General features: G+C 36.4%; 2 protein-coding genes across 8 annotated transcripts in view; one reads left to right on the top strand and one right to left on the bottom strand.

Moving 5' to 3' along the window:
• The window catches only part of LOC136830285 (bolA-like protein 2), a 238959-nt gene that overhangs the window by 196798 nt on the left and 14661 nt on the right, over positions 1 to 27500 (top strand). For 3 of the 7 annotated variants that reach the window (XM_067089670.1, XM_067089667.1, XM_067089666.1), the window contains one exon: positions 5182 to 7640. The exons of 1 other annotated variant lie outside the window; for it this stretch is intronic. In XM_067089670.1, coding sequence (XP_066945771.1) covers positions 5182 to 5278 — 97 coding nt within the window. In that variant the 3' untranslated portion in view covers positions 5279 to 7640. Of the gene's footprint in view, positions 1 to 4068; positions 4181 to 4272; positions 4698 to 5181; positions 7641 to 26382; positions 26424 to 27500 lie in introns of those variants that run through there. 3 more of the 7 variants (XM_067089669.1, XM_067089668.1, XR_010850628.1) reach the window with 3 other exon arrangements.
• Positions 10415 to 24407, bottom strand: LOC136830283 (GATA zinc finger domain-containing protein 14-like). The gene is given in 4 exon segments (XM_067089663.1): positions 10415 to 12308; positions 12311 to 13002; positions 13004 to 14769; positions 23473 to 24407. Coding segments are annotated over 4 exon segments (3747 nt in total). The 5' UTR covers positions 23494 to 24407; the 3' UTR covers positions 10415 to 11040.

The raw sequence follows: 27500 nt of genomic DNA on the forward strand, positions 1-27500 counted from the left end.
ATCCCTTCTGAGTGAATAAGAGAGAAATCATCAACACACAATCACGTGTGGAACAGAAATAAATTTCTGACTCATTGGGGATCGAACCCAGGTCTCTCAGGTGGAAAGCAAGGGCGTTACCCACTGGGCCACACAAGTCTAAAAGAAGTTGGAACCTGAGAGCAACTGCACCCAAGGAATTACCTGGGCAAGCTAACTGCTTGCATACCAGCAAGAAGACTCAGCAATGACCCAATAGACAACGTTTCATTGAATTATCCCTTCTGAGTGAATAAGATAGAAATCATCAACACACAATCACGTAAAAACAGAAATAAATTTCTGACTCACGCCGGATCAACCCAGGTCTCTCAGGTGGAAAGCAGCATTTACCCACTGGGCCACACAAGTCTAAAAGAAGTTGGAACCTGAGAGCAACTGCACCCATGAAAAATTTCAGCAAGCTAACTGCTTGCATACCAGCGGTTTTCCCCAACTTCCCGACTCAGTGTGACCCAATAGACAACATTTCATTCGAATTATCCCTTCTGAGTGAATAAGATGAAATCATCAACACACAATCACGTGTGGAACAGAAATAAATTTCTGACTCACCGATCGAACCCAGGTCTCTCAGGTGGAAAGCAAGTTACCAAACAAGTCTAAAAGAAGTTGGAACCTGAGGCTGCACCAAGAAGGCTGCAATTTGGCATGTTTGATTTTTGGACTGGATGACCCAATAGACAACATTTCATTCGAATTATTCCTTCTGAGTGAATAAGATTCATCAACACACAATCACGTGTGGAACAGAAATAAATTTTTGACTCACGTCGGGATCAGAACCCAGGTCTCTCAGGTGGACAAACAAAACTGTTACCCACTAGGGTGCAGTTGCTCTCAGGTTCCAAAACTTTTAGATGGAAGGCCCAGTGGGTAACGCCCTTGCTTTCCACCTGAGATGACTCGATCCCCGACGTGAGTCAGAAATTTATTTCTGTTCCACACGTGATTGTGTGTTGATGATTTCTATCTTATTCACTCAGAAGGATAATAATGAAATGTTGTCTATTGGGTCATTGCTGAGTCGGGATATTGGGGAAAACTATGCAAGCAGTTAGCTTGCCCAGGTAATTCCTTGGTGCAGTTGCTCTCAGGTTCCAACTTCTTTAGACTTGTGTGGCCCCAGTGGGTAACGCCTTGCTTTCCACCTGAGAGACCTATTCGATCCTGATATCAGAAATAATATATATATATATATATATATATATATATATATATATATATATATATATATATATATATATATATATATATATATATATATATATATATATATATATATATATATATATATATATATATATATATTACAATGTCATCTGTATTAATAAGCGATAACCTTCTGCCCTTGATCCTTGGAATGAGTTCATTATATGAGACAGTCAACCTTGACCTACTGCAGTGACCGTCATTCAAAATATTTTGAAATCTGAGGCAATGATTTAATTTTCATTTCTGCTAAATCCATTTGATAAAAAAAAAATAGTTCACAATTTGTTCATTCTTGAGGCAGCCAATATTCAGCTTTAATCTTAATAATTAAACTCTGGTTATTCACATACTAAGTCAGTGTGTTGTATTTAAATGTTTAAATATATCATTTTAGGGTTGTAGTCTTTTGACCCATTTACTAACAAGTCCATTGTGTGAGTTGATTTAGGTATTTGGTGGTTGACTGTTAGATTGCGTCTTTGGTCTGCAAAGCCTTGATGAAAACCCAAAGGTCAACACCATCAGGAATCAACCCCTTAATAGAAAATGGCAAATTTAGCTTTTTCCCCTAACATGGGGACACTAGAGAAAAAGACTACAGCAATCACTACCACATTCATAATTCTAACTACTGAATCATAAGTGATCCCTCGTGCATAAAACTTCCATAACGTTAGAGATGTCTTAGATAAAGATTGTTCATCAACAACCCATAGAACAGCTTACAAATGCTGCACCATTTACCTCTGTCCTGCTCACAGTTTTTCACTTCTTGTAAATTGAGGCCAGTCCTTTTGAACATCTTTGACACTATCCATCCAGCAATATCTACAGCTTGCTCTCCTCCCTCCTAACACTTTGTACATTCTTTTCACCAGCCTATCATCTTCCATTCTTTCCACATGACCACCCCATCTGAAAACCTTGTAATCCATCCTATTTCCTACGCTAACTTTTTTTCATTATGCTATTTATCTCCACATAAGTACACATTTCATTTCAACAATTTTACCTTTCATTTGTGTTGAATATCAATACTTCACTTCCATAAAGGTGAGTTTATACACTTACTGATGTATATAAATTCACAATAGCAGTGAATATGTGACATGATCACTAATGTTAGTGATGATGAAGCTATGAAAAATCTGGATGGTTAGGTAGGCTCTAACCAGTTTTTTATTTATTTGATTAAAAAAGGCAATTGAAGTGTTCCTCACATTTTATACAGTGTTAAAAATTGTGGATTGTATGGTTTTAGTTTACAACAAGTTTGCCTAGTACTATCACTACCATTATGACATATATGTAGCTGCTACTTCTTTACTGCTGTTGATGTTGCTAATACAGGGTGCCCTGAAAAAAACTAGGAAATTTTAGATTTATATCCTGTATTTTACGCACTGTTGCCTGGCTCAGAGCCAATACTCCTGACTTCATTGAACCTGACGAATGACCCTCAAAAAGTAAGATCTCAATGTGATGGATTTTACCATGTGAGATTTACTGTTACAGCAACATCAGTCACAGAGGAGAGAGGTCACACACATACAATCCTTAAAAACTCTGTTGCTGAAAACCTGGAACAATGTCCTTCTTGAAGTCATCCAAAGGATGACTGGAAGTTGGCTAGGCCATCTACATTGTTGTGCAGCTGCCAACGGAAAGCATTTTGAGCACCACATTTAACATTTGTGTTTTTGTTCTGTTTTAACAATGTTTCTGCTAACAACAACTGTTTTCTGTTTTCAACAGTTAAATAAACTGTACCAAATTCTGTGTTTTTTTTGTGGGGCACCCTGTAGTAGCGCACCTAACTTTCTCTTGGGAGTCCTGGGTTCAGTCCCAAAGTGTGGTTGAAATTGTATTTGTAATGATGGCAATATTAACAGCACTTGTAACGTGACAATACAAAACCATTTCAGAAACCATTTCACAGTATAATGTTTGAATTCACAATTTAATGTTTGAGCGAATTAAGCTGATGAAAGGAAATTTGATGATTAAAGAATCAAAGAATGGGTAGTAAGGATAATCCGTAATTCCAGATAAGTTTTAGGTGTGTTTTGGGGAATGGTTGGACAATGAAGTGTAGGATGTTGATGTCTTGAGTTTAGGTGCAGGATGGAAAAAGGGATTGAAGAAGAATGTAGGCTTTTAAGAAGTTAAGAATAAGTCATGTGTAAATATATGTATTACAGTAATTATGGAATGGTAAATGAAGTAGATGTTCTTGTATAAGGGAGAGAAAAATATTCTTTGAAGTTTATACATAAGTTAGAAGAAATGAAAATGAGAAAAAGATAAGATATATGATTTTGCAATAATTAAAATATATGATTTTGTAATAATTAGACAAGATTAAAAAGAAAAGGCAATAATTTCACGTTTAAGATTTGTTGAATGCAAGATAGAAGGAATTATAGACAAAGTATGTAACTTGAAGAAAATGCAGAATACATGTACATTTAGTGGGGAAGAATGAAAGAAGAATAAAAGTGGAAGAGAATGTTCATTTGGCACAGATGTAAGATGGAAGGTCCTGAAGAAGAGTACTATTATATAAGGAAAGGCAAAATGTAATGTATGTGTTTTTTGGTTGATGAAGAAAAGAAGTAGATGGTTGTAAATAAAAACAAAAGAGATGTGTGAGCTGCATATGAAAGATTAGAGGAGAGATTTGACCCTCAAATGAGAACAAAGACTAGTCTTATCTTTTGAGTTGACGGTAACTATCAGTAGTTGATATCATTGAAGCTTTTATCTTTCCTCTCATTGGCCCTCTCATTGGCCAGTGCATTTCGAATTGTATCTTTTGTAGGTGGTGAGCAGTGTGCACCAGTCACTGTTAGCTTTAGTAATTCAATGGAAGGGTTGAGATAGTCGATTTGGATAGAAACATCCTAAGGAAGGGTGAATTTGGCATGTAAGAAGGGTTCCTGGACCAATTAATATGGGATTTAAATATACAGTAGTTGGTACAGTCATTCAGTATAAGAGAATTTGAAACTTTTAAGTCAGAATTGTACAAAACATATTTTCAAAGGGTTACCAGAGGATGCATGTCTTCAAAGATATCAGCTGAAGGGTTAAGATGGTATTTTCAGATAGAAATGTCCTAAGAACGGATGAATTTTGTGTGTGAGAAAAGTTTGTGGAGCAGTGTATGTAATATGGGATTGAAATATATACAGTTGGTAATTCAGTATGATAGGAGAATATGAAACAAAGAAGTCTGTTGTTTGCAAAATATACTTCGAAAGGGTTACCAGAGGTTGGAAAGTTTGGGAAATGAAGAGATACAGAAGTGTGGTGGAAAAGCTGGGTTTCTTTGTTTCAGGATTGTGCAAATGAAGAAACATTGAGAAGTATGACTATTAAGTGGTTTTAAAGTCATGCCATGCTGAACATGTAGAAGCAACACAGGATTGAAAACATTAAAAGTAAGGAAATGATGAAGCTGTAAAATGATGTTGAAAAGTGCTGTCTTAAATGGGAAGTACAGATGAAATGTGCACTGCTGGATTTTTCAATAGAGGGTTAAGGCTAAGGAGGTTTGTTTTAAGTATATGATTGAACAAGATTGCAAAGTTCTTCTGTCATAAAGTGTTTTGCTAACAGAATAAAGATTGCATTAACTTTTCATAGTTTTTCTTTGAAGGCACAACCTTGATCTTTGAAATTTTCAAATTAGCACTTTTGTAATTAGTTCAGTTGAGTATATGTAATAAAATGCCCTTACTTTAAGATTAGGACATTTGTTAAGAATCAAATGAGGTTTATATGCAAGGCAGTCTTGTTCTTGCATTCAAACCAATAAGATTTTTATTTGTGATTAAGAGAAATAAAGAATTCTGTGTTGTCCCCTTTTTGTTTGTCTTTTTTGTTTTTGTTTTTATTTTTTTGTTCATTATTGTTCATTTTCAGGCTTGTGAATGGTGTATTAGAGGAGGAACTGAAAACTATTCATGCATTCTCAATGAAGACTTTGACCCCTGAGCAGTGGGAGCAGCAGAAGCAGTAATAATTAGGAGATAACGAGGCCTGCATTCAGTCACCGGCATGCCAGAAGCTTAGCGAAGGTTCCTCTGATTCTAGTACCAGACTTCTGAAATACTACAAGCAAAGATTTTCCTCTCAAAGTATCCCAGACTTTGATAAATACTCGAACCATCTTTATTGTGGACACTGCAGAATGTCAACCAATGGTGAACATACCAAAGAATTGCCTAAAGTTTTTAAAGTGAGTGCACCTGGTAAAGTAATACTCCATGGGGAACATTCAGTGGTATATGGTAAGCGCGCAGTAGCCCTTAGTGTTGGCTTGCGGACTTACCTTACAATCACTGTTGGCGGAGATTCTATCTTCTTAGATTTCCCTCTGATAAATATCAAGGAGTCATGGTCGTTGGATACCTTCAAGGACTTGAGGACTAAACTTGGTTGTCAGAAAGAAGGGGGCAAGAAATTGAACGAAAAGCAGAGCCAGTGTATTCATGAGTTCTTGCAGATTGGAGAAGAAGCGACAGATCCTAGGAAACTTGCCCTTTTGTCTTTCTTTCACTTATATATGGGTATCTTACCTGAGCCAGTACCACTCTCAATATCAGTAAGTAGTGATTTACCCATTGGTGCTGGCCTAGGAAGCTCTGCTGCATATGCAGTATGTTTGGCAGGTGCTCTTCTTCAGTTATCGGGTGCTTTTGATTTGAGGCGGCTGTCGTCTTCGCCAGTTGAGGAGTACACTGCCAGTGTCCTCAAAGTTGTCTCACAGTGGGCATTTGCAAGTGAGCAGATAGTCCATGGCACACCATCAGGTATTGATAACTCTGTGTGCACCTATGGGGGAGCAGTAAGTTTCAAGTCAGGTGATATTTCACCAATACATATACCACCCTTGAAAGTACTCCTAGTCAACACAGGCGTTCCTCGAAGCACCAAAGCTCTGGTAAGCGGAGTCCGTCAGCGTAAAGAGAGTCTCCCTGATGTCATGGTCCCCATACTTGATGCTATGGATGCTCTTGCTGATAAAGGTCTCAGTGTATTGCAATCTCTCACCAGTGTTGTGGATGACGATGAGCGGAATCAAGCATTCCAAACATTAGAAGAGCTGGTTGATGTAAATCATGCCTTACTTTGTTCCCTCGGAGTTTCTCATGCCAGTTTAGATCGGCTCGTAGGAATCGCACGGTCTCATGGTTTGCATGCCAAGTTGACTGGTGCAGGAGGCGGGGGTTTTGGAATCGTCATTGTACCACCCAGTGTTACTGAATCAGTCGTTGATGGTTGTTGTGAGGAACTTAAAAAGTCAGGGTACGAAGTCTGGTCAACAAGCATTGGAGCTCCAGGCCTTTCAATTCACTGTAGTTGAAACCACTTTTTTCATTTTTAATTTATCAAAGGCTTTTTGATTTATTTTATTGTCTGTCATGTGATATTAGAGAGTGTGTTGTTTTGTTTTGAATTTTTAGGTTTTTCAAGTAATTTGTGACTGTGTTGTCAAATTTTATGTTGCCTTGCCAGAAACAACATAAACTATTAACCGGTGTTTTGTTCCATTTTTCGAAATCAGTTTTGTGTGAACTGAAAATTTTTATGGTTTATCTGTTAATACAGATACTGTACGTAGTTTTAAGTAATTTAATTTCATTTTACTCTTATTAAGGTCATTTGGTAGTAACCCAGTTCACTGATGTTGCTTTGCTTTTATGTTTTGTGATATTTGTTGAGACTTTTTTATTTATTTGTTCATTTTTGTCTGCGTTTTTAATTCATGCATTTATTCACCCACAGGGTGTCGTACTTAATTGATTGAAACAATATTAAAAATATTTTAAGTACAGCAGTTGCAAAATGTCTGTGGATTTTGATACTTAAACTTCAAGGACCCTTGCACTTTATCAAGGAATATTGTATGAATAAATATTTTTTTCTATTTTTCTGTCACTATTCTGTAAAGATGGTTGTGACACTTCATTGTAAATGTTACTGCAGCTTATTTCTGGGGCTTTAAGACCATGTCATTATTAGTAAATGATTTTTGCAATATGCCAAAGATCTATAACAAGTATGTTATTTGATGAGTTGATAACCTTCAGATGTTCCCATATTTTGAAATCAAGATGTCCTCAATTTTTTGAATATCGATGCACAGTATTCAATCAACTTCTTTTTGACGTTTTGTACAATACACACCAGAACTGACCCGCATTACTGTAATGCTGTGAGTCCTATGTGTATATTGATTGATGTTGGAAGCTAAATGTTTATCAGTGTGGATTGAATAACTGCTTGTTGCTATATATTTTTTTTATTAAGCTCTTGTTTCAGGAGCTTGATTGATGCTGTGTTCAATGTCACAAAGTTTAGTAAAAGCTTACACTATATGTGGTGTTTTCTTGAGAACCATTTTGAGAATCTCTTTACCAGATTTCAAGTTAAAGAAGCAGTCTCAGAGGTTAAAGTGGTTTAGTCGTTCATAAATAATAATACAGGATAATGATATCAAAGAGAGTTTGGTAAAGTGATGAGAAGGAAAAAGAGGAGCAGCTAGTCAAGAGTAGTGGTGGACATGGATGTAACAGGACAGCCAACAATGGAATGCCCAGAAAATCAGGAAGGAAGGTCTAAGTTGAAGACTTTTCCATGATGGGAATTTAGGCAGAAAATGTGCACGATAGATGAGGCTGGAGAGAAATCTGCCCATCTCATTTACATCCTAGGCCATTTGATATTTTTCTTTCTTTCAACATTTTTGTTATTTGAATGGTTACCTAAAGAAATAGAAAGGGAAAGATTGAAGTTGTAATGCATTCAGGAAAAAAGTGAATTGTTAAATGCCACATCATGAATGAAAATTGAAGTCAGTCTTTGTTGCCTGAAAGGACATCTTTGATTGCCTAACATAGTCTCAATTCTAAGATATAGGTCTTAATTATGTGGTAACGTTCTTCCTTTAAAAGTATACTTTCAGCAGAAGTCCCTCTTGCATTAATGTTTCAATATACGTACTACAGCAAATGTGAAAATGTTTATATGAAATTTATGCTACATTCTACAGTACTGTACAGTACTTGGTTGCACTTTTTATTTGCCAAACAGCGCTTGTGTTTTCACAGCAGAACTGTCAGCAACAAAGTAAATATAACATTATTTAAGAACATGCCACAGAAATATATTTTTTTCAGTGACCAGAAGTGCCACTGAAACCCTACAAAACTGTGTCCCAAGAATTATCTTGTATGGAAAATAAAGTTTTCATTCCACCAATTATATGAAACCTGGTGTAAATGTTGAAAGACGCGGGATCCTGGCCCATGTTTGCGTAATGGAAAATGAAAATGCCTGTAGAGTAACTTAAAGCTGCAACCTACTGTATGACCAGATCAAAAGTCACTATTCCTGTCAGTGATAGTCCGACATTTTATAATAAATGGCAACGTATAGAGAATTATGAATCTAATAGAGTAACATCTATCTCGCCTGAATTGGTGACACTTGTTTGACAAATGGATACTTGATGAATAGACAACATGACCTAATCCCTGATTCCAAAGGATGGTAGGTCAATGCTAACACCTGAACATACATATATTTAAAAGTCCAAACTTCTATCAAGAGCAATTGTCAAGTTTTTAAATAAATCAGTCAAGGATATTTTGTCAGAATCTTTATCATTTTGTATTTCTCTGATTGTTAAATTTCTAAAGAACTATAACTTACAGTACTAGATCAAATTTAAGTATGTTATTGAGGACAAACTTTTCTAGCCAGCCTGTGAGAGCAACAAGGTATATGGTAATGTAAATGCAGTTGGCTTTATTTAATCAATATAAATACAATAAGTTCACCTTGCAAAAACATTAGCTTGTGCGGTGTTAAGAATTATGTAGCTCTTTCGGTTTTAAGTACAGTAATTAATATTGAAAATCACAAGAACTGCTTTATCTTATTTTTATTATTGATTAACCATAAATGATTTCTGCAAGTTACAAAACTAATGTACAAAACTTAAATTTTAGTTGTAGTTCTTAACTGAAAGTTTAGACCATTATATGTTGGTTAAGTGGTCTCTTTACTCATACAAAGGACCAACTCTGTTTACAATAATTTTTGCTTTTGAAGTAAAATCTACAGTCTTGCATTACTTTATATGAGGAAAGATAATTGTTAACTTTTATAATATAGATATTAACTTTTTTTACATAAAATTACTTGTGATCATGTTGATAAGGATTAGTGAAGACTTCTCTTTATTTCCATATGTTAAATTCATGGTTGTGAACTTTTACATGAATGTATAAGCAAGTCCTTGTGGTTCTATGTATACTTCACTTTAAAGGTCAAAGGGCTGTTTAGGCTGTTTTTTAGCATTTCTCCTTTTCCTTTATATAATAAAATTTAAAAATCAAATTTTACCATAGAGTGTTAATGTAATTCTGTTGTTTACAAACTTTCAAGAGAATCTTAGCTTTAGTTTTTCTGGCATAAATAGTATATACTTCACCTTGGAAAATATTTTGGCAGTGCCTTTTTTGTGTTTTGGGGTGATAGCATTTACAAACCTTCCATGTTAGCTTAGCTGCTAGATGTTTGATAGGTGGTGGCAGGGCTGGATTAAGGGAGGGGGTGGCCAGGGGCCTGGGCCCCAGGCCACCCACCAAGAGGGGCCCTCCCACCAATAAAAACAATACAATACAATAATTAGTATTACTCTATTTTGGCTACTAGATTAATTAGACTATAGTTTGTATGTATGCAATAGGAGTTGGAAAGGGGGCCTCCCACCAGAGTGGGCCCCAGGCCTCCCACCAGCTTAATCCGGCCCTGGGTGGTGGCTTTAAATTTGTTCCATGTACTGTATTTTACTTTTTAATACTATTAGGATTGGTTATCATCCTTTTAATCATTTTGCTGTTAAAGCATAAAAAATTAGTAGGTCGTTTTCCTGACAATGATTTAAAATTTGATGAATATCATATTCATCTCTCCACTGACTGAGTGAATCACAAGATGAACCAGATCTAAGGTTAACCAGTTCCTGTTGTCCCTTTGGCAAGATTGAGCTTATAGCAGCCTTGGTAGAAGGTCACTGTTTGTGTGAGGAGCTGTTAGCTAAGAAATAACTATTAATACATATAGGAAGAATAAATAAAACAAATTTAGCAAAAAGATGTTTAATAATGCCCAAAAATGCACTTTATAGAAAGGGTATTATGTCAAGCATATCCGGGTAATGAATTGTCATGCTGCAATGTGTGTGGCATAACTGAATTTTAGACTGCCACAAATCTTTTGATAACTACTACTTCTCATAACTACTGGATTTATTGTCTTGGGAAACCTTTTCTCTCCTTCGATCCCATTACTAGAAAAGCCTGGTAGCCCTCTGTACAGGATTCCTGTAAATGAAAAAGGTAATAAATTCCTTAGTACCCAGTTCTGCTGCAGATGTCATACTGTAAATAATATAAGTAGTTGTCCCAAATGTCCTCAGTTAGCAATTCTGAACATCCAGTAGTCAGAACTTGCTTTAATGATTAATGGGAAAATGTATTCCACAAGTTTGTCACATTACTGTAATTGGATTTCTTTCAACTTAAAGCTTTTGTGCCTGAGTTGTAGCCTTGAATTTCATGGAATTTTGTTGTTTTATTGTTTTAGCAGATTTATTAATGTTTTGCAACATGTGAATATCTAAATTATAGCTTGAAATAGTGCCATTTCCAGTTTCATTTAAAGATTGTTTAACAGTAGTACCATTTCACCAAAAATAAACTGGAGCTATCATAAAATCTTCTTGATCAGAAGAAGCCTATTCTTTGAGACATAATCATCAGTGTGAATGTTACGCCGTTTACGTCCTGGTGGGAATGGCTGGCCCCCAAAAGCTGCAGCTAATTGAGCTTGTTGAAACCTCTGTTGTGCTGCTTGTTCCTCCATGGCTATTGCCATGTATGCTGCGCTGGTTGCAAATACAATGCCAAGCAGTAGAAGTGTTGGGGAAGAAAAGAGTGACTGTAAGAGTGAGTTCATTTCTTGACGATTCATGGCATTAGGAGCTTCGTTGACTTGCTGTTCTGTTGTAGTTTCAGGAGGATTAGGGTCAATAAGAGGACCAGGTTCACTGGTGGTCAAAGGTGTTGCTATTTCCGGTAAGACCACATTGAGGACTGGTGATCCCATTTGCATACTGTTTTGAGCAGGAGGACGGAAGTTTACTATACCCGAGTTTGCTTGTTGGCCATTTCCCATGTGAGAGGCATCTTGACGTAACTGCAGCAGGCCTTGGTTTCTGTCTGGAGAAGCAGGTGATCCACCCAGACTCAGCCTGTTATGGCAGGCACCTCCTGATGTGCCTGTTTGGCTGCAGCGTTGTCCATTGCTGGGACGTTGATTTTCATTGCCCGGAACTCCTGCAGCATAGAACACAGGACCATTTTGGTCCCTGTTTTCATTTGGAGATGATTCAGCAACTTCACCAACTCTTGACTGACTAATGATGGGATTGACAGCTGGTCTAAAGGTAAAGTAAGATGAAGGGACATTCTGAGGAGTGCTTGTTTCTGAAACTGTGGGATTAGTTGTAACAGGAGATGAAGGATTATCAAATAATGTCGAGTGATGATTTTGGCCATCACTTGCTTCATGGAACTGTGTAATGTCATGATTAGTGTCACTAGTGTTATTAAATCTCTGAGTAATCCTATTAACATGGCCTCCATGGTTGATATGACTTGTATTAGACCCTTGATGGTTTCTGTTTTGTTGGTTTATTTGACCACTACTATGTATTGGATGATGACCATCATGTCCTTGTGAAGTGTGATGGCTGTGGTTCTCATGTGTTGAATGATCAAACAAGTGAGCTTGATGATTGTCATGCTCATCATGATGGTTTCCATGTGGACTGTGTGTGTGATGGCTGTTATGAGCTTGGTTACCTGTGTTGCTGCTAAAAATGTGATGATTATTTTGAGAAGGTAGGTGGTTGTTGCCATGTATATTGACGGAAGGACCAGTAGTTGTTAGGGGTTGGAATGGTGGATATGGGTGGCCAAGTGGGGATAATAAGGATAGGCTGGGTAAGGATAGGGATATGGAAATGGAACAGGATACTGAGGAGATGTAGAGGAAGGAGTAGTCGTTGTCTGTAAGGGAACTTGCACTGCTTGTACTATAGATGTCACGACATGCTGCATTCCGACTGGAAGACGTGATATAATCTGCTGCTGTTCTTCAGTTAACTCAGGCAGAGATCCAGCATTGTGACCATGTTCATGATGATGGTGTGAACTGTGCTGTGATCCTGTTGATGGCCGAGTGGGAAAAAAGTTTGGGGGAGCCTGCTGTTGGCTCACGTCACTTTGACGAAAGTGTCCAGGGCTAAAGTTAGGTCTTACTTGATTGTGATCATCTTCTGTATCTGAAAGTGTGGAGTTATATTGTCTATATCTGTCTGACTTGTAAGTTACATTTTGTACTTCTGTATCATCTCTTGCATTCAAGTAGGTTATGACATCTTTCATGTTTTCTGAGATGCCTAACACTTTCAAGTCCTTGTGATTCATTTTCACTAGGTAATCCAGCACTTTGTTTGCAGTGATTTCCACTGAAGGACTCTCTACCTTATTTTGACTATAATTATTATTTTCATTATTTTCTAATGCATTTCCAGATTGCTTAGGAGGTAATTCCATGATTGCTAGATCAAGAGAACTGTTATCAGATTGTACTGTCTGATCATGAGACTTTTTCTGAATTAGTATTATTATTTTGTTGTATGAAGTGCAGTTGTGTGGAAGGTGTAGTTTGGGAATATATGCTTAGTGAACCAGAATGACCATTTAGTAAGCTGATTGTTTGATTGCCTTCATAACTAGAACTTGAGAGTGTCTCATTGCCTACTCTTTTGTGTCCATCACTGTTGTATGTTTGTTCCATATTTGAGAGGACTGGGGTTGTTTCACTGCTGGACTGAAGAGCAGTGTAATTACCTTGGATATTGCTCACTTGGTCATTATTCAGGAGAGTAAATGTGTTGATAGTTTTGTCTTCAGAGGTTTCTTTGTCATTTCCATCAGGAGACTTATTATGAGCTTGTGTCCACTTAGTAAGATCCTGTTTTGTTTCATTTGAAGAGATTTCAACTTGATGAGTTTCACCTGAATCTTCATCTTCGTGGCTGTAATACTCATATTCACTTAATTCACCAGCATGAAGTGGCCCAGCTTTTCTCATGAATTTCGTTGGGCTTAAAACAATCTCACCATCTATCTCCTCATAATAGTCTTCATAACCAGTTGTACTGAAAGGAGCTTCTAATGGGTATATTCCACTGTTGTGTTTTATTTGGCTTGGGACTGTACTGGTCAAATTGGCAGAATAACTCATGTTGTACATAAAGGAATTATTAAACATCTCACCATGAAGGGTTTCAGGTGGAGTTGATGCAATATGTAGCTTAGAATTGTTTAAAGAGGAGCCTTTGAATGGATGATCTTCATGAATTATGACATTTTCTTGAAGATCACTCTCACCTCTGCTGTGATCCAAGTTTACTGTGTTAGGGAATGCATTGCTTATGTCACTTGTATTTAGATATTCTGTGTTTCCCTTTGTGAAATGTATGACTGGAGTTTCTGGTGTTTGGAACTGTTTAGTTGACTGATGGCTGAGAGTGTCATTAATGAGTGTTCCAGAGGATACTGAGATATCTGCTATAGCAGACAACTGCTGAGTTATGTAATCCGTATCTGAGGGCCGTGCTTGTGCGTTCGAGACATTTGATGTCCTCCTGGAATTGTAAGGAGCATGAGGGAACACTGGCATGGAATTTGAGGACAAAAATGAGTTGGTTGTTCCTTGTGTCTGTGTTCCCACCACTCCAGCATTAGGAGCATTGTTGAGAAAATTTTGTATTGCTCCAGATTCCCTTATAACAGAGGATGTGCCATAGTGCTGAGTAAGAACTTCTGCTAGCTGACCGATAATGGCAGGGTTAGGAGAGTTTATCATGATGTAACCTGGACGGTCCCCACCTGGCCTGTTGATCATGTTTTCAACGTAACTTTGTACCATTTGTATGGCTGAGTTTGGACTGCTTCCAACAATCTGGGTGCTAGCACCATTTACTATTTGGTTATTACTTGAACTGAATCTGTCGTTATTTTGTACTGAAAACTGTCTGTCCTCAGGGGCTAGAATAGACCATGTTCTGAATAAATTGTCATTTTGTTTAACATAAGCTGCATCTGATTCTTCAGTGTTTTTCGGGATGTTTTGCTGTGAAGAATCTTCAGTCTGGACTGTCAGATTAACTCCTCTATTCATGTATCTGGGTAAGGAGTCATTTCCACTTTGTTTGGTTTTAAGCCACTGAAGTGATGTTGATGCAGTCCCATTGAGAATCATAAGAAGATGAGAATTGGAGCTCAAATTCCTTGCTGTCAAAATGCTGTGCACATCACTGGTGGACACAGCTAGCCACAGATTCATCAGCACAGCTCCACAGATCTGTAAAAGAAAACACTAATTTTAATTGTATTTTCATTCCATCTAGAAAAAATGAGGTTTATATTTAGTTCATAACCTTTATGCTTTGTTACTGACAAAAAACTTTTACTCAGCATTTCTTGTAACTTATATCATTGGCAAAAAGCATTATCTAAATCGGGGGAGGTAATTACAGTAATTACAGGAATGTTGGTGTTGAATGATAGAAATGACAAAAATGCATGAAATTATGAGACAATCCAATGCAGAAGTTTTGTTAAATATAAAAGGAAAATCAGCAAAAGCAAAGGAAAAGTGTTGCCTTCTTCATGTCCTCACTTCCATCCATGTGTACCCTCTCAGTATGTTTAAAACTAGAAAAATTCAAACGTGCACATGACTTACACAATGATAATAAACCGGAATATAAAGGAAATTGGTCATTGTACGTTTGCTGATGTAGCAGACTCTACACTTACTGTTATATATTGCAATTTACTCAGGTAATTCATATGAGGAAACATTTAATTGGTTCTTTTTTGCTGGTCTTTCCTATTACAATATTATATATATGGTAGATACTTGTGTACTTGGCCCATCAAACATGACAACAATGTTGTATCTAAGTATGATAATTTTGCAATTGCACTTGTTTTTATATTAAGTGCATCATCGTGTTTGGCATTTTTTAAAGATAATGTGATAATTCAACATCAATTTATTATACTTTGAGACCGGTACTGTATCTGTTTTCACACAGTAACAATTGAGAAATATTGTATGAGTAACATTCAACAAAATGGACCTCTGCTTAGCAGACTTCTGTACTTATCAGCTACATTGTTACTGTACTGTTATTTTTTGCTATGCTGCCATTTCAGATGTGATACATTTTCAGATAAATCTCTTAAATTGAATGTTCTGTGTAAAGTACAAGTTAGTGTAGGTCAAATTGCTGTTAGCCATAAGATCTCTAGAAAATATTCAAGCACAGGCTATGATATAGGGTCTCTGTTACTTCAACGAACTTTGTTAATTATCAGAAATTCAGACCCCAAAGTACCTGTTAAGCTGCAGTGGTATTGTATTGCATTATTCTGTAGTATTACTGTATACAGAGATTATAGTCTAACCATTCATCTCAAGATTTTATTGCTCAGTACAGTACTGCCATCACTTCCTCAACTGTGTTCTGCTTATTAGGTGTAGACCTTTCTCAGTTAAAGTCGAAAGATCATTACATGTCTCTGAATTTTCAGCAAGTTTGATTAACCATTTATACCACGTGCTGTACCTTTAGAAAATAGAACTGCTTTCTTCTGCCTTTTTTGTCATGTTACCTTTCTCTGCTTAGGAGGTATATGTGTCATCACCTTAGGGAGCAAGTCCATCATCACACCTATTTTAATCACTACGATTGAGCACTGTCCCTGCCTTGAATTCTTTGTGAATTCTTTGCAGTCATTATTGTTTTTTGTATATAATTATTTCTATGATTTTCTTGTTCTTCCTTCAGGTTTTTGTACTGCTACTTCCATATTTATTACTTTTCAAACTACAGGTACTGTACCTGCTCCTCATTCTGTATCATCACATGGCCAAACTATCTTAATCTTTGAGATCTCAGTTGATAGATAATAACTTGTCTCAAGTTCCCCATTTGTAATGTGGTCTTCCCAATGCACTCCTACCATGAATCATTGGATTTTGTACTCACACCTCTTTAGAAAGAAGGTTCAACTCTTGGTATAAGAAATTATATAAATGAATTGTCCCTTTAGGCAAAATGAGATACAGAAAGATTGTAGGATTCAGCAGTCTGAAATAGGCAAACCATGTTTGCTCTTGAAGTCAGCTTGGTACTCATAAGGGGGGACAGTCTTATGAGTGCTGTGAAAAGTCAGTTCGTATGGTGCGTGTAATTCTTACAGTACTTTTGGGAGAGGTTAAACTGACTTCATGCCATGTAATGGGGAAAAGGTCAAGCATTTCGTAAGGGAAAGGCAGAGATAAAGTGACTTACAGCAGAACAAATACTGGTAATTTTTTTCATCTGAACGGTTCCTAAACGAAAGACAGAAAGTATGACCTTAGAAGTGCTAGGTGCTGGTCAGTTATTGATGCGACCACTAAATAATACAAGACAGTATTTTGTTTTCCTGCATCAAGAAAATCAGCAAAAGCAAAGTATCCTGAGGTATTTATGCCAACCTCTGCACAGTCCCTTGAAGTGTTCTAAGATCATTTTGTTTATTCTTACTCACATTGCCAGAATGTAGGTGATATTGATAATGTAATTGGAAATGTTGGGGAAGATGTATTGTTAGCTAAAAGCAAAGCCAGAGGGCATAGAACTCTTCTGTTTGGTTAGGTGTCCGTAAGGATGAGTAGGTGGTAGTCAGAACATAAGACATGCATTTAAAAAGTTTTGCCACTGGCATCGGGTGAAAACTTGTGTTCACAAACACGTTAAAGTTACAGTTACAAAGAAGGAAAATTCTAGCTGAATCCCATTAGGAGACTGGATCAAATTTGAATGAAGTTTATTGTTGACCAAGTGGTAATGGAAACCATATCAAAATAATTCTAATGGAAATAAAAGATGAGAGGAAGCTCATGTATCACCAGAAAAAACAAACCCACACACAAGATGAGTTCTGGTGCTGCCAAAGCATTAAAAAAATAAATGAATATAAAGAGGCAGGAAAAGCCATATTATCTGACCTGATAGGAATCATAGTTATCTGGAAACCCTGTGAAAGAAGAAGCACAATTTTGATTTTTTTTTCATTTTTCACTTAATTCACTGGATTGTCATTTGAACATAGTAATGTTTAAGAGTATAACAGTACTACTTTAGACATTTTTTTGTATGTTATGGTGCAAACTGTATTTAATTAATTAGAAATGCTGGACATGATCTTTTCCCTTGAGAGGGTTAGATGTGAAATGAGTTTTCTCGACTTTCGTCTGTCTTTCACTCCTGATAGTTCCTGGTTCCTCAGCACTCAATCCACTAGGTGCAGAATCTTATAACTTGAAAAAGATTTAGTTTTTTTTACACCTGGTTTACTGTATTATCCCTCCTTATATCTGATCCTCATTTCCCCTGTTATTCAGTGCGTAACTTTCCCTTATAAGGTTTAGATTTTATGTTGGCACCATTATCTGTAGGACTTCACTGATTTAATGTTTGCCTACATTCAGAGTATTATACTTTCTTGTAAGCAATACTGTAAATAATTCTTTGTGAACAAACAAATTACGGTTAACCTTGAAATCCCATTCCCTTGTTCAACTTCCTCCTGGAAATTATAGGGTTACTACTTTAATTTTTAAATTTTGTACTGAATTTCAGACTGAAACTTAACAGGTAACTGCAAGAGTTATAGTGTTCTGTAAAAGAAAACTATTGTGCTGGCTTTGTCTGTCTGTCTGCACTTTTTTCTGTCTGCCCTCAGACCTTAAAAACTACTGAAGCTAGAAGGCTACAAATTGATATGTTGATCATCCACCCTCCAATCATCAACTATACCAAATTGCAGCCCTCTAGCATCAGTAGTTTTTATTTCATTTAAGGCTATGGTTAAAGTTAATCATAATCATGCTTCTGGCATTGATATAGGACAGGCCACCACTGGGCTGTGGTTAAAGTTTCATGGGCCATGGTTCATACAGCATTATACCGAGAGCACCGAAAGATAGATCTATTTTCGGTAGCCTGATTATACGATGTACAGAAAACTCAATTGCGCTGAAGAAACTTCGGAGCATTTTTTACTTTCTTTTTTTAGCTCTCACTTGGGTAATTCTAAGTATTAGCTCCGTGCCTGTTTTCACCTTGGAAACTGGTTTTTTCTACACTTTTAGGGGTTCTGATACTGTCGGTGCATTTGTTTGTTGTCGGCCAAATGGAATGTCCCTTTGCCGTGTTTAGCACTGGCCCGATGGGGGCAGTACCCATACGTTAACAAGTTAACTTGCCGGACAGGATATGAAGCGTTCCAAACAGACGTTGCTCTGTCTTGTGAAGATTGCGTGTGGAAACCCCTTGTTGGATGGACTTCATTAATTATAGGCTAATTACATCCGTTTGAGCTAAATCCATTTAGCAACCAAAAACTATAGAAAGTGTCAAGTTAGTAGGAATTGCTACTTAGATCTACCCTCCTTGCTTTTGTATTGCCTGAGGTCCCATCAGGTCTTACTTCATCTATCTCCCGTTTCCCATGGTTTCTAGACCTTCCAAAAGATCTGCATCCTACTGTCTCTATTCGTCCTGCATTTCTGGCCAACTGCTCTGCTGCTCTTTCTGACCATATATTCAGACCATCTAATTCTTTGAGATCACAATTTGTTTTCCAGCCTCTAAAAGCCTCATCCCATAGGAGGTAGGGCTGGTCAGTGCACCTCCAGGAGTCCACTGTAGGCATTACTAAAGGTTCTTTGCAGCATCCCTTCAGCCCCAAGTTGCAACCCCTTTCATTCCTTTTACTGTATCTCTTCTCATATTATCTTTATTCCATCTTGCTATCCACCCTCTCCTAACAATTGTTTCAAATTGCAACTGTGAGGTTTCCTCCTGTTACACCTTCAAAACCTACCTACTCTCAATTTCCTTTCCAGCGCTGAATGACCTCATAGGTCCCAGTGCTTGGCCTAAACTCTATATTCCATTCCATTCTAAACGCCTCATGTCTGTTAATGCCTCCTTCGTAAAACGTTTTTCCTTCCCAACATTCAGTGGCGACGAGTCTCAATTTTCTATAGTTCCGCCTTTTGCTAATTACTCCGTTTTCTTTGTTAGTGCTCTTATGTTTACTGCGTGAGTAAAAGGCATTGCCCTCTGTTAATGAGATATATTTACTTAACAGAGCACAACAAAAACTAAACACAGAATCTAGCTCTCTCTCAACATTTCTTCCATGCTAAACCAAAGTAACGCAATTATCAAAACTAGTGTTGTTAAATGATTTATTAAAATATTGCCGCAAAATATATAATGGACAACGACTTGAATTTAACTATATTATTGGCGTTATATGAAATCCCTACTTCTGATATATCGTGGACCTCTCATTGTACGCAAGGGTGATTAGGATCAGAATATTGTCATTCCGAACATGATGAGATTTCTGTCATACCTCATGACAAAAAGTATATAATCTCTCTCTCTCAATATCCATATTTTATTACATTATAAAGCTGACATACTGCCATATGTTATATGCTTACTGTCTGTTTGTCTTAACTGTGTGTCTGGCTTTGTTATAGAGCATGAAAAATGCGGATATGTTATCAAACGTCGTAAGCGGGAGAGAGAGAGAGGGGATGCTAGGTGTGGTAGGGGGGAGGCTAGGTGTGGTGGGAGGGAGGATGGTATTGGGACTGGAAGCATAGGTTAGCCCAGTTCACGGAGAAAATTAGCCTTAGGAACAATGGTTGCCCTCACGACCTTCTGGGACTGAACTGTTTTTTTGGGGTCTTATGATCATTATTATCAAAAAAGCATAGGAAGAAGTGCAAAATAAAAGGAAATACAGACTTTTATTGACAAAGTTCAACTCTAGTTTACATTCAGGTTCAATTAGGGGAAGTTGTTATTGAATGAACGTGGCTTTATCGTGAATTGCGAACTTGTTTTTCTTGCTCTCAGTAATATGCAATTCTCCTTGTAGTTTATAATTTAACTTTATGTATTTTTTATATTAATTTCTTAATTATTTTTTCTTTTATAATAATTGATTTAATAACTGATTTCTTCTTTCTCTGTCTCCTAATACCTTCTGTTACCTCTTTCAAATGAACACCAGTTTGGAAGCTTGAATTTCAAATCAGTGGCCCCTGTTGCCTTGTTACATACGAATAGGGTTCATCTTCTCAATAATGATAAAAATAGTGTATACAGTATGTATATGTAGCCTATATATATATATATATATATATATATATATATATATATATATATATATGTATATATATATACACACATATATATATTGTATGTATGTATGTATTTTTATATATAATATATATATATATATATATATATATAATATATATATATATATACATTATTTTCAGTCTTATTTTTATTCAGAATTTGAAACAAGTAACTAAAACTTTTTAAATAAGGCATCGAAATTGGAAACATAGTAGGATTATTATAAGGTAACAAGAGTTTCAAAGCACTGACTGTCACTGTAGTGACTCCACTCTGAAAGCAGTGAAAAAAGTACACTTACTAAGCAAAAAAAAAAAAAAAAAAACGAAAACAAAGCAAAACGAAAACAAAACACTAAAGGAATTTGAAATTTTCATTGATGTGCAAAAATTAACCTTTTCACACCTGAGTCAAATTTGTCATTATTATTATTATTATTATTATTATTATTATTATTATTATTATTATTATTATTATTATTATTATTGTTGTTGTAGAAAGAAACTGTAGGACCCAATTCGATTTCTGTAGTACAGCTTCATTTTTTTACTCACTCATAAAACGGTAATAATGATGATATCAGCAAGAATGGCTTTAGCAAGTTTAGATTATAAAATTCAAATTCTAATTCTAAAATTCTAGATTCTATTTCTAACGTTCTAATTCTAATTCTAACTTTCTAGATTTTAATTCTAACATTCTAGATTCTAAAATTCTAATTCTAACATTCTAGATTCTAATTCTAAAATTGTAGATTCTAATTCTAACATTCTAGATTTTAAATTCTAATTCTAAAATTGTAGATTCCAATTCTAAAATTCTAGATCCTAATTCTAAAATTCTATATTCTAATTCTAAAATTCTAGATTCTAATTCTAACATTCTAGATTCTAAAATTATAATTCCAATCCTAACATTCTAGATTCTAATTCTAGCATTCTAGTTCTAAAATTCTAGATTTTAAATTCTAATTCTAAAATTCTAGATTCTAATTCTAAAAATCTAGATTCTAATTCTAAAATTCTAGATTCTAATTCTGACATTTACACACATACATAAAAATCAAAATTACCCATACATTCTAATAAAACTAACCATTTCTAATCAAAGCTTGATATTTGGACTGCGTACGTTTATCCTACATGCACAAACACAGATATTTATACATATAATCATATACTCATGACATACAGTAGATATCGTGATACGTAATAGTCTGGAACACATACTTTCTTTTGAACACAGAGCTTAATCTATTCCCAAATTGTTTTGCTTTTTAAGCCATAATCAACTTTCACTGGAATGAAAGCTGCCTCACATATCAGTTATAGAATAATTATGTAACCGGTTTTGTAGGGGTATTTTTAGATATTATCAGAAATGAAATGGGAGATTTTCAGACGCATCGAAATGGGCTGATCCAGTTCGATATTAACATTGGATGTTAGTTTTTTTTATTCACTCTTATGGTCTATGGGGAGAAAAGGCGTATGGTGGAAAAAGGTAAAAACACACACATACACGCACACATATATACTGCATATATATGTGTTTATATATGCCCAGCGTTCGACTCTCTGAGCGGCCAATGAAGAATTAGAGGAATTCATTTCTGGTGATAGAAATTCATTTCTCGTCATAATGTGGTTCGGATTCCACAATAAGCTGTAGGTCCCGTTGCTAGGTAACCAGTTGGTTCTTAGCCACGTAAAATAAACCTAATCCTTCGGGCCAGCCCTAGAGAGCTGTCAACCAGCTCAGTGGTCTGGTTAAACTAAAATAAACTTAACTTTTAGATACATACACACACACACACACACACACACACACACACACACACACACACACACACATATATATATATATATATATATATATATATATATATATATATATATATATATATATATATATATGTATGTACACACGTATGTATGAATATGTGTGTGTGTCGTGTAACTTATGTAACTTGCTTCAAGTGACTGGCGTTAAGTGTTGTCTCTAGTCTAGGTTGTTAACAGTTGTAAGTTGACTTTTTATGCGGCGGTATCACTCAAATTCTATTTGCTAAAATATTCCCTGTGACTGATTTCGTGCGGGTGATGCACGGTCCTAAAACTAAGCTTACATCACCTACATAAGAGTTAAACGATTTCACCAACCTTTTCAACCTTTCACGTCTCTGATAATAGGAGAGATTTGCCTGTCTCAGTCTCCTTACCAATATATATATATATATATATATATATATATATATATATATATATATATATATATATATATATATATATATCTTTTAAGGTTAAAATTTGAGTCTTAAGAGAAAATTTCTCTTTAATATTTTAAAACGTTTAAAAATAATGACAAGGGTTTATACATTAAGTAAATCCCAAGGACCGGTGAAAATTCATCGTGTCATTAAAGGGTTACCGAAACTGGTAGGAAACCTTACCAGTCGTTTGCAATTAGCAGTCTTGATACTAAGAATTAAAGTAGTTTTCTTGCCGCCATTATGCAAGGGATTTTCCCCCTTTAACGAGGTGAGCAGTTTCAATCATTTGATAAGTGTTTTTTCCAACAATGTTTATCCAAATATTAGTTTTTAAGTTTTTCAAAAATCGTAAAAAATAAAATATTTTATGGCAAAAATATGAAAAAATAAAACATTTCTTTATGCGGGTTAATAGAATTTGTAGACTTATTCCGTATGAAATTACGTTGAATTTCGAATAATGATAATAAGTGTAGAAATCAGGTAGACACAACCGCGTAATTCTCACCAATTTAACGATGCGACACATCCTAGCGTGTATTTTCCTACATCGTCGAGAACCCAAAAAAGTCTCACGGCCAACACAGGATCCAAACGCATACTGAACGGAACCTGGCAAACCAGAGACTCTACCTGTGTGACGTCACAAGATGTCTGCCAGCCCTCCAAAGAGTCGTCTTGAGTAACGACGGCGCTAAAAGACGCCTCTCGTGTGGTTCACAAAGTCCCGCTTGGAAGTCACTTTGGCAGGCGCCCCCTCAAGTGGGTTGAAAGGGCGCATGCGCTGCGAAGCTTCAGGCCAAATGCGAATGTTTCCTGACATTTAACCTTTATGCCTTTTAGAAGCGGGTGTGTCGCTTCCTTTTACTCTGTTTTTGCGAGTCCGGAATATATAGAGGTGCCTTTGGATTGCCCTTTACACCGGCTTCTACGCGGAATAAGCTAGCATAACTGTAACCCCAGAACAGTTTCATTTATATATGTATGATGATTTGCTCTTTTCACTAGCAATATCTGACCCTCTTCAGTTATGGACGACCGAAGAATATATTTATTTTTTACGGTTGAATTCCTATAGAAGCATTAATTACCATTCTTGGATAACGAAGAAGGTTCCTCGTCTCTTGCTGGTAACCTAAATAGTTGGTGGGAAAGAATTGGAGTGTGATGATTATGTTGACGAGATGGGGAAGGTGACCGCAGGGAGACTTTATCTTGGTTCTCGGAGATAATATGCTCTTCGTGACTCCCATAATCATCTTCTACTGTTTTAGTGTTTCCTTCAAAGCCAGGCTCTCTCTCTCTCTCTCTCTCTCTCTCTCTCTCTCTCTCTCTCTCTCTCTCTCTCTCTTTTTAATAGCCATATTTCCATTTTTATTATTTCTTTAATTTATTAGCTTTTCATGTTTTGTAAATCATCCAAGACATTGTTCAGCCTCTTGCCTATAAGCCTCTCTCTCTCTCTCTCTCTCTCTCTCTCTCAACACGGTGTGCGTGACTTCCAACGCTCGTAATTTGTTTAAGATAACGGAATTCAGAAGATCGCGCCATCTTCGGCGCGCCTGTTTTATGAAAGAAGAATGTGTAGGAAATTAGGACCCTTCATTGGTCATTTGTCATTGTACTGTACAGTACATTGAACTGGAGAGCCGTTACAACAACTATTGTTACTACTATTAGATTCTCCAGTGTGTGTGTGTATGTATATATATATATATATATATATATATATATATATATATATATATATATATATATATATATAGAGAGAGAGAGAGAGAGAGAGAGAGAGAGAGAGAGAGAGAATAGTTTTTGTTGTTATGCGTTACAGACAAAAATCACATAATTTATGTCAAGCGAGCAATGAAAAAATTTGATAAATGTGGACGACAGGAATACTAATATCATTTAGAGATAATTCACTCTTGCATAATAGAATTTATATATTTTTTTTCTACGAGAGAGAGAGAGAGAGAGAGAGAGAGAGAGAGAGAGAGAGCGAAGGGCAGTAGGTCAGAACAGCGACTAAGCTTCGTAGACTCATGTGCAGTACCGTTAGGCTAGGCTAGGCGTTCGTATCCACGACCAACGCGCTAAGGATGGCGCCCTTATAATGATTCCTTTATAGGTGCTGAATTCTGTTATGGCTTCTGATTATCAACCTTTAAAGTTTCTACTGTAATTCAGTTTATGCGATGCCTCTTGTAACAAGTATTCTATAGTTGTTTTCCATGTGGGTGAACTGGACGTGGTTGGTGTATCTAAAACGTCAATATTGTTTTTAAGGCGAGACTTTTCGTAGCAATTTTGTAATGGCATTTTCTGACTAGGGTTTTATGATGCTAGTTTTATTGTTGTTGTTTTTGTTGTCGATGAAATAAAGCTTGAATGTACTGTGTTCCTGGGTATTTTCGTCATATTGGTTTCGGATATAACTGAAAATTGTTTTTTTTAAAGGAATCTTGTTTTATGTTGTAAATGTTGAATTCTTTATGAATTATTAATTTTTGAATCCATACAGATTAAATGACAGATTTTTTTTTGCATCGTTCCAAATTGCAAAATTTCCGTTTCGGTTAAACTCAGGGGAAGAGACTTCAGTATGAGCCAGTTCTTGTGGTCCTGACATAGTCATTAAAAGGAAACAAGATTCGTCCGTATTGTTTATAATAAATTATGAATGTACACTATTTCATGCTGATGTGTGTGTGTGAATGTGTGTGCAAAAAAGTAAGTACATCGTTAAAATAGGTCGAACAGAGGAAAAATTTCAGTCCACGGTCATACACTCCTCACTTTCAACTGAGTCTTGACCTCAAAGAGAATATCGTCAGAAAGCCATGTGCTCGGCATCGTGAGCAGAAGTGAGCTTCTCGTTGGAACGAATTCAAGCTTACTGGAACCCTCCGGTTACTTGTTTACGTATTGTGTGGCTTTGAAGCTTATTCGATATATATGGAAGTGACTCTGCAGTGTATTTGATTAACAATGTATGTTAACGAGTGGCATTTTGTCAAAACCATCTTCAAAGTAACTTTAGCGATCTCGTTTTGCTGGCAAATGATCGGAGCGATCGGTCAGTCCTACGATGACACTAAAGAGGGGGATCCTAGGCCTAGCTGCTTTAGCAGCAGCAGCCTCTGGAGAAACAGAAGGGCGTATCCTTGGCATTGATGTGGGAGATGACCAAACCAACTTCCAAGCCGGCATGTGGCTGCTGGGGCTCATAGGCCTATTAGCCACGGCCATTCCAGCGGTGTTCCTGGACCCGAGTCTCGGTTTCAAGAAGAAGAAAAAGCGGGATATCTCTGGTGAAGAAACTGATCTCGCCTTAAGGTTCAAAGATGAAATCTGGGATTACGTCCGTGTGATGATACGGAGAGCTGTGGAGATTTACGATGAGTGAAGAGTAAATTAAGAAGATTTAAGGCTGGTGACGAGTGAATTGTGGGATTTATGGTTAGTGATTAATTGTTTAACAATTATCTCCTATTCCGTTTTCTTTGATTCGTGCAGCCTCCGCCCGTCTCCCGAGGGAGCCAACTTTTTTTTCTTATTTATTTTGGTCCAAGTTAGGCCTATGGTAGATAAGACCATTGTCTTGTTAGTCTCGTAGGTTTCTGTAACAAAACGGAAATCCATGAACCTACATTCATTTAATCTCGTGTGACAAATTTAGCAGCTCGTTGATTTCGGCTGCAATTTTCGAAACCTGCTGAACGTATATCCACAGTAAAAGGTATATCTCTCGTGTTACAAAATAAAGTCTATAAAAAATCTTTAACTACGAACTGATTCAAAAAAAATACCATTAAGTTCCTGTACTCAGATGGAATAAAATTATTTATAAAAGTATGTCGTGTGTTTTTTAGCCTATCGTAAAACTGAAACTACGATAAAACTTCACGCAGTAGTTTCGGATAAAAGGAATATGTGGAACGTCAAAATAATTTAAAAATCTTATAAAAACAACAATATTGATATTGCGTTATTACGAATAACACCATTTTAAACAGAATAATTAAGTTCATACCATAATGGCAAAATGACGCACACTGATAGAAATAGCGCAGGACAGACCCATTTGCTAATTACGGGATCATTTAAGGTTGATCTGCTCAATTTGTCACCATTCCAAGTGGCTTACTGAAGAACACGTTCTTATTATATGCTGTAAAAGAAAGATGGTAATGTAAAAGAGGGTCGAGACGGAAAGTCTTGTCACTAGTAGTTAAGAAGTTTGCCTCACTAATGAAAGAACCCGAGTTGGAGTCCCACACGAGGACAAAGCAAGATGGGCATTTCTTGTCAAAACCTATTAAGCAATGAATTATGCACCTGGTTGTTACTGTCTGTAGAGGGTCACACCCATGTTGGGGAGCGGATAAGTCTAGTAAACTCATCCCAAAATTCTATTTAAGAATCGAGGTATAGACTAATAGGCCTACCTTCTGGGGTTCAAAACACCTGAGCTTGAAAAGCCATTATTATTATTATTATTATTATTATTATTATTATTATTATTATTATTATTAT

Source organism: Macrobrachium rosenbergii, chromosome 46, assembly GCF_040412425.1.
Source record: "Macrobrachium rosenbergii isolate ZJJX-2024 chromosome 46, ASM4041242v1, whole genome shotgun sequence".
Classification (NCBI taxonomy): domain Eukaryota; kingdom Metazoa; phylum Arthropoda; class Malacostraca; order Decapoda; family Palaemonidae; genus Macrobrachium; species Macrobrachium rosenbergii.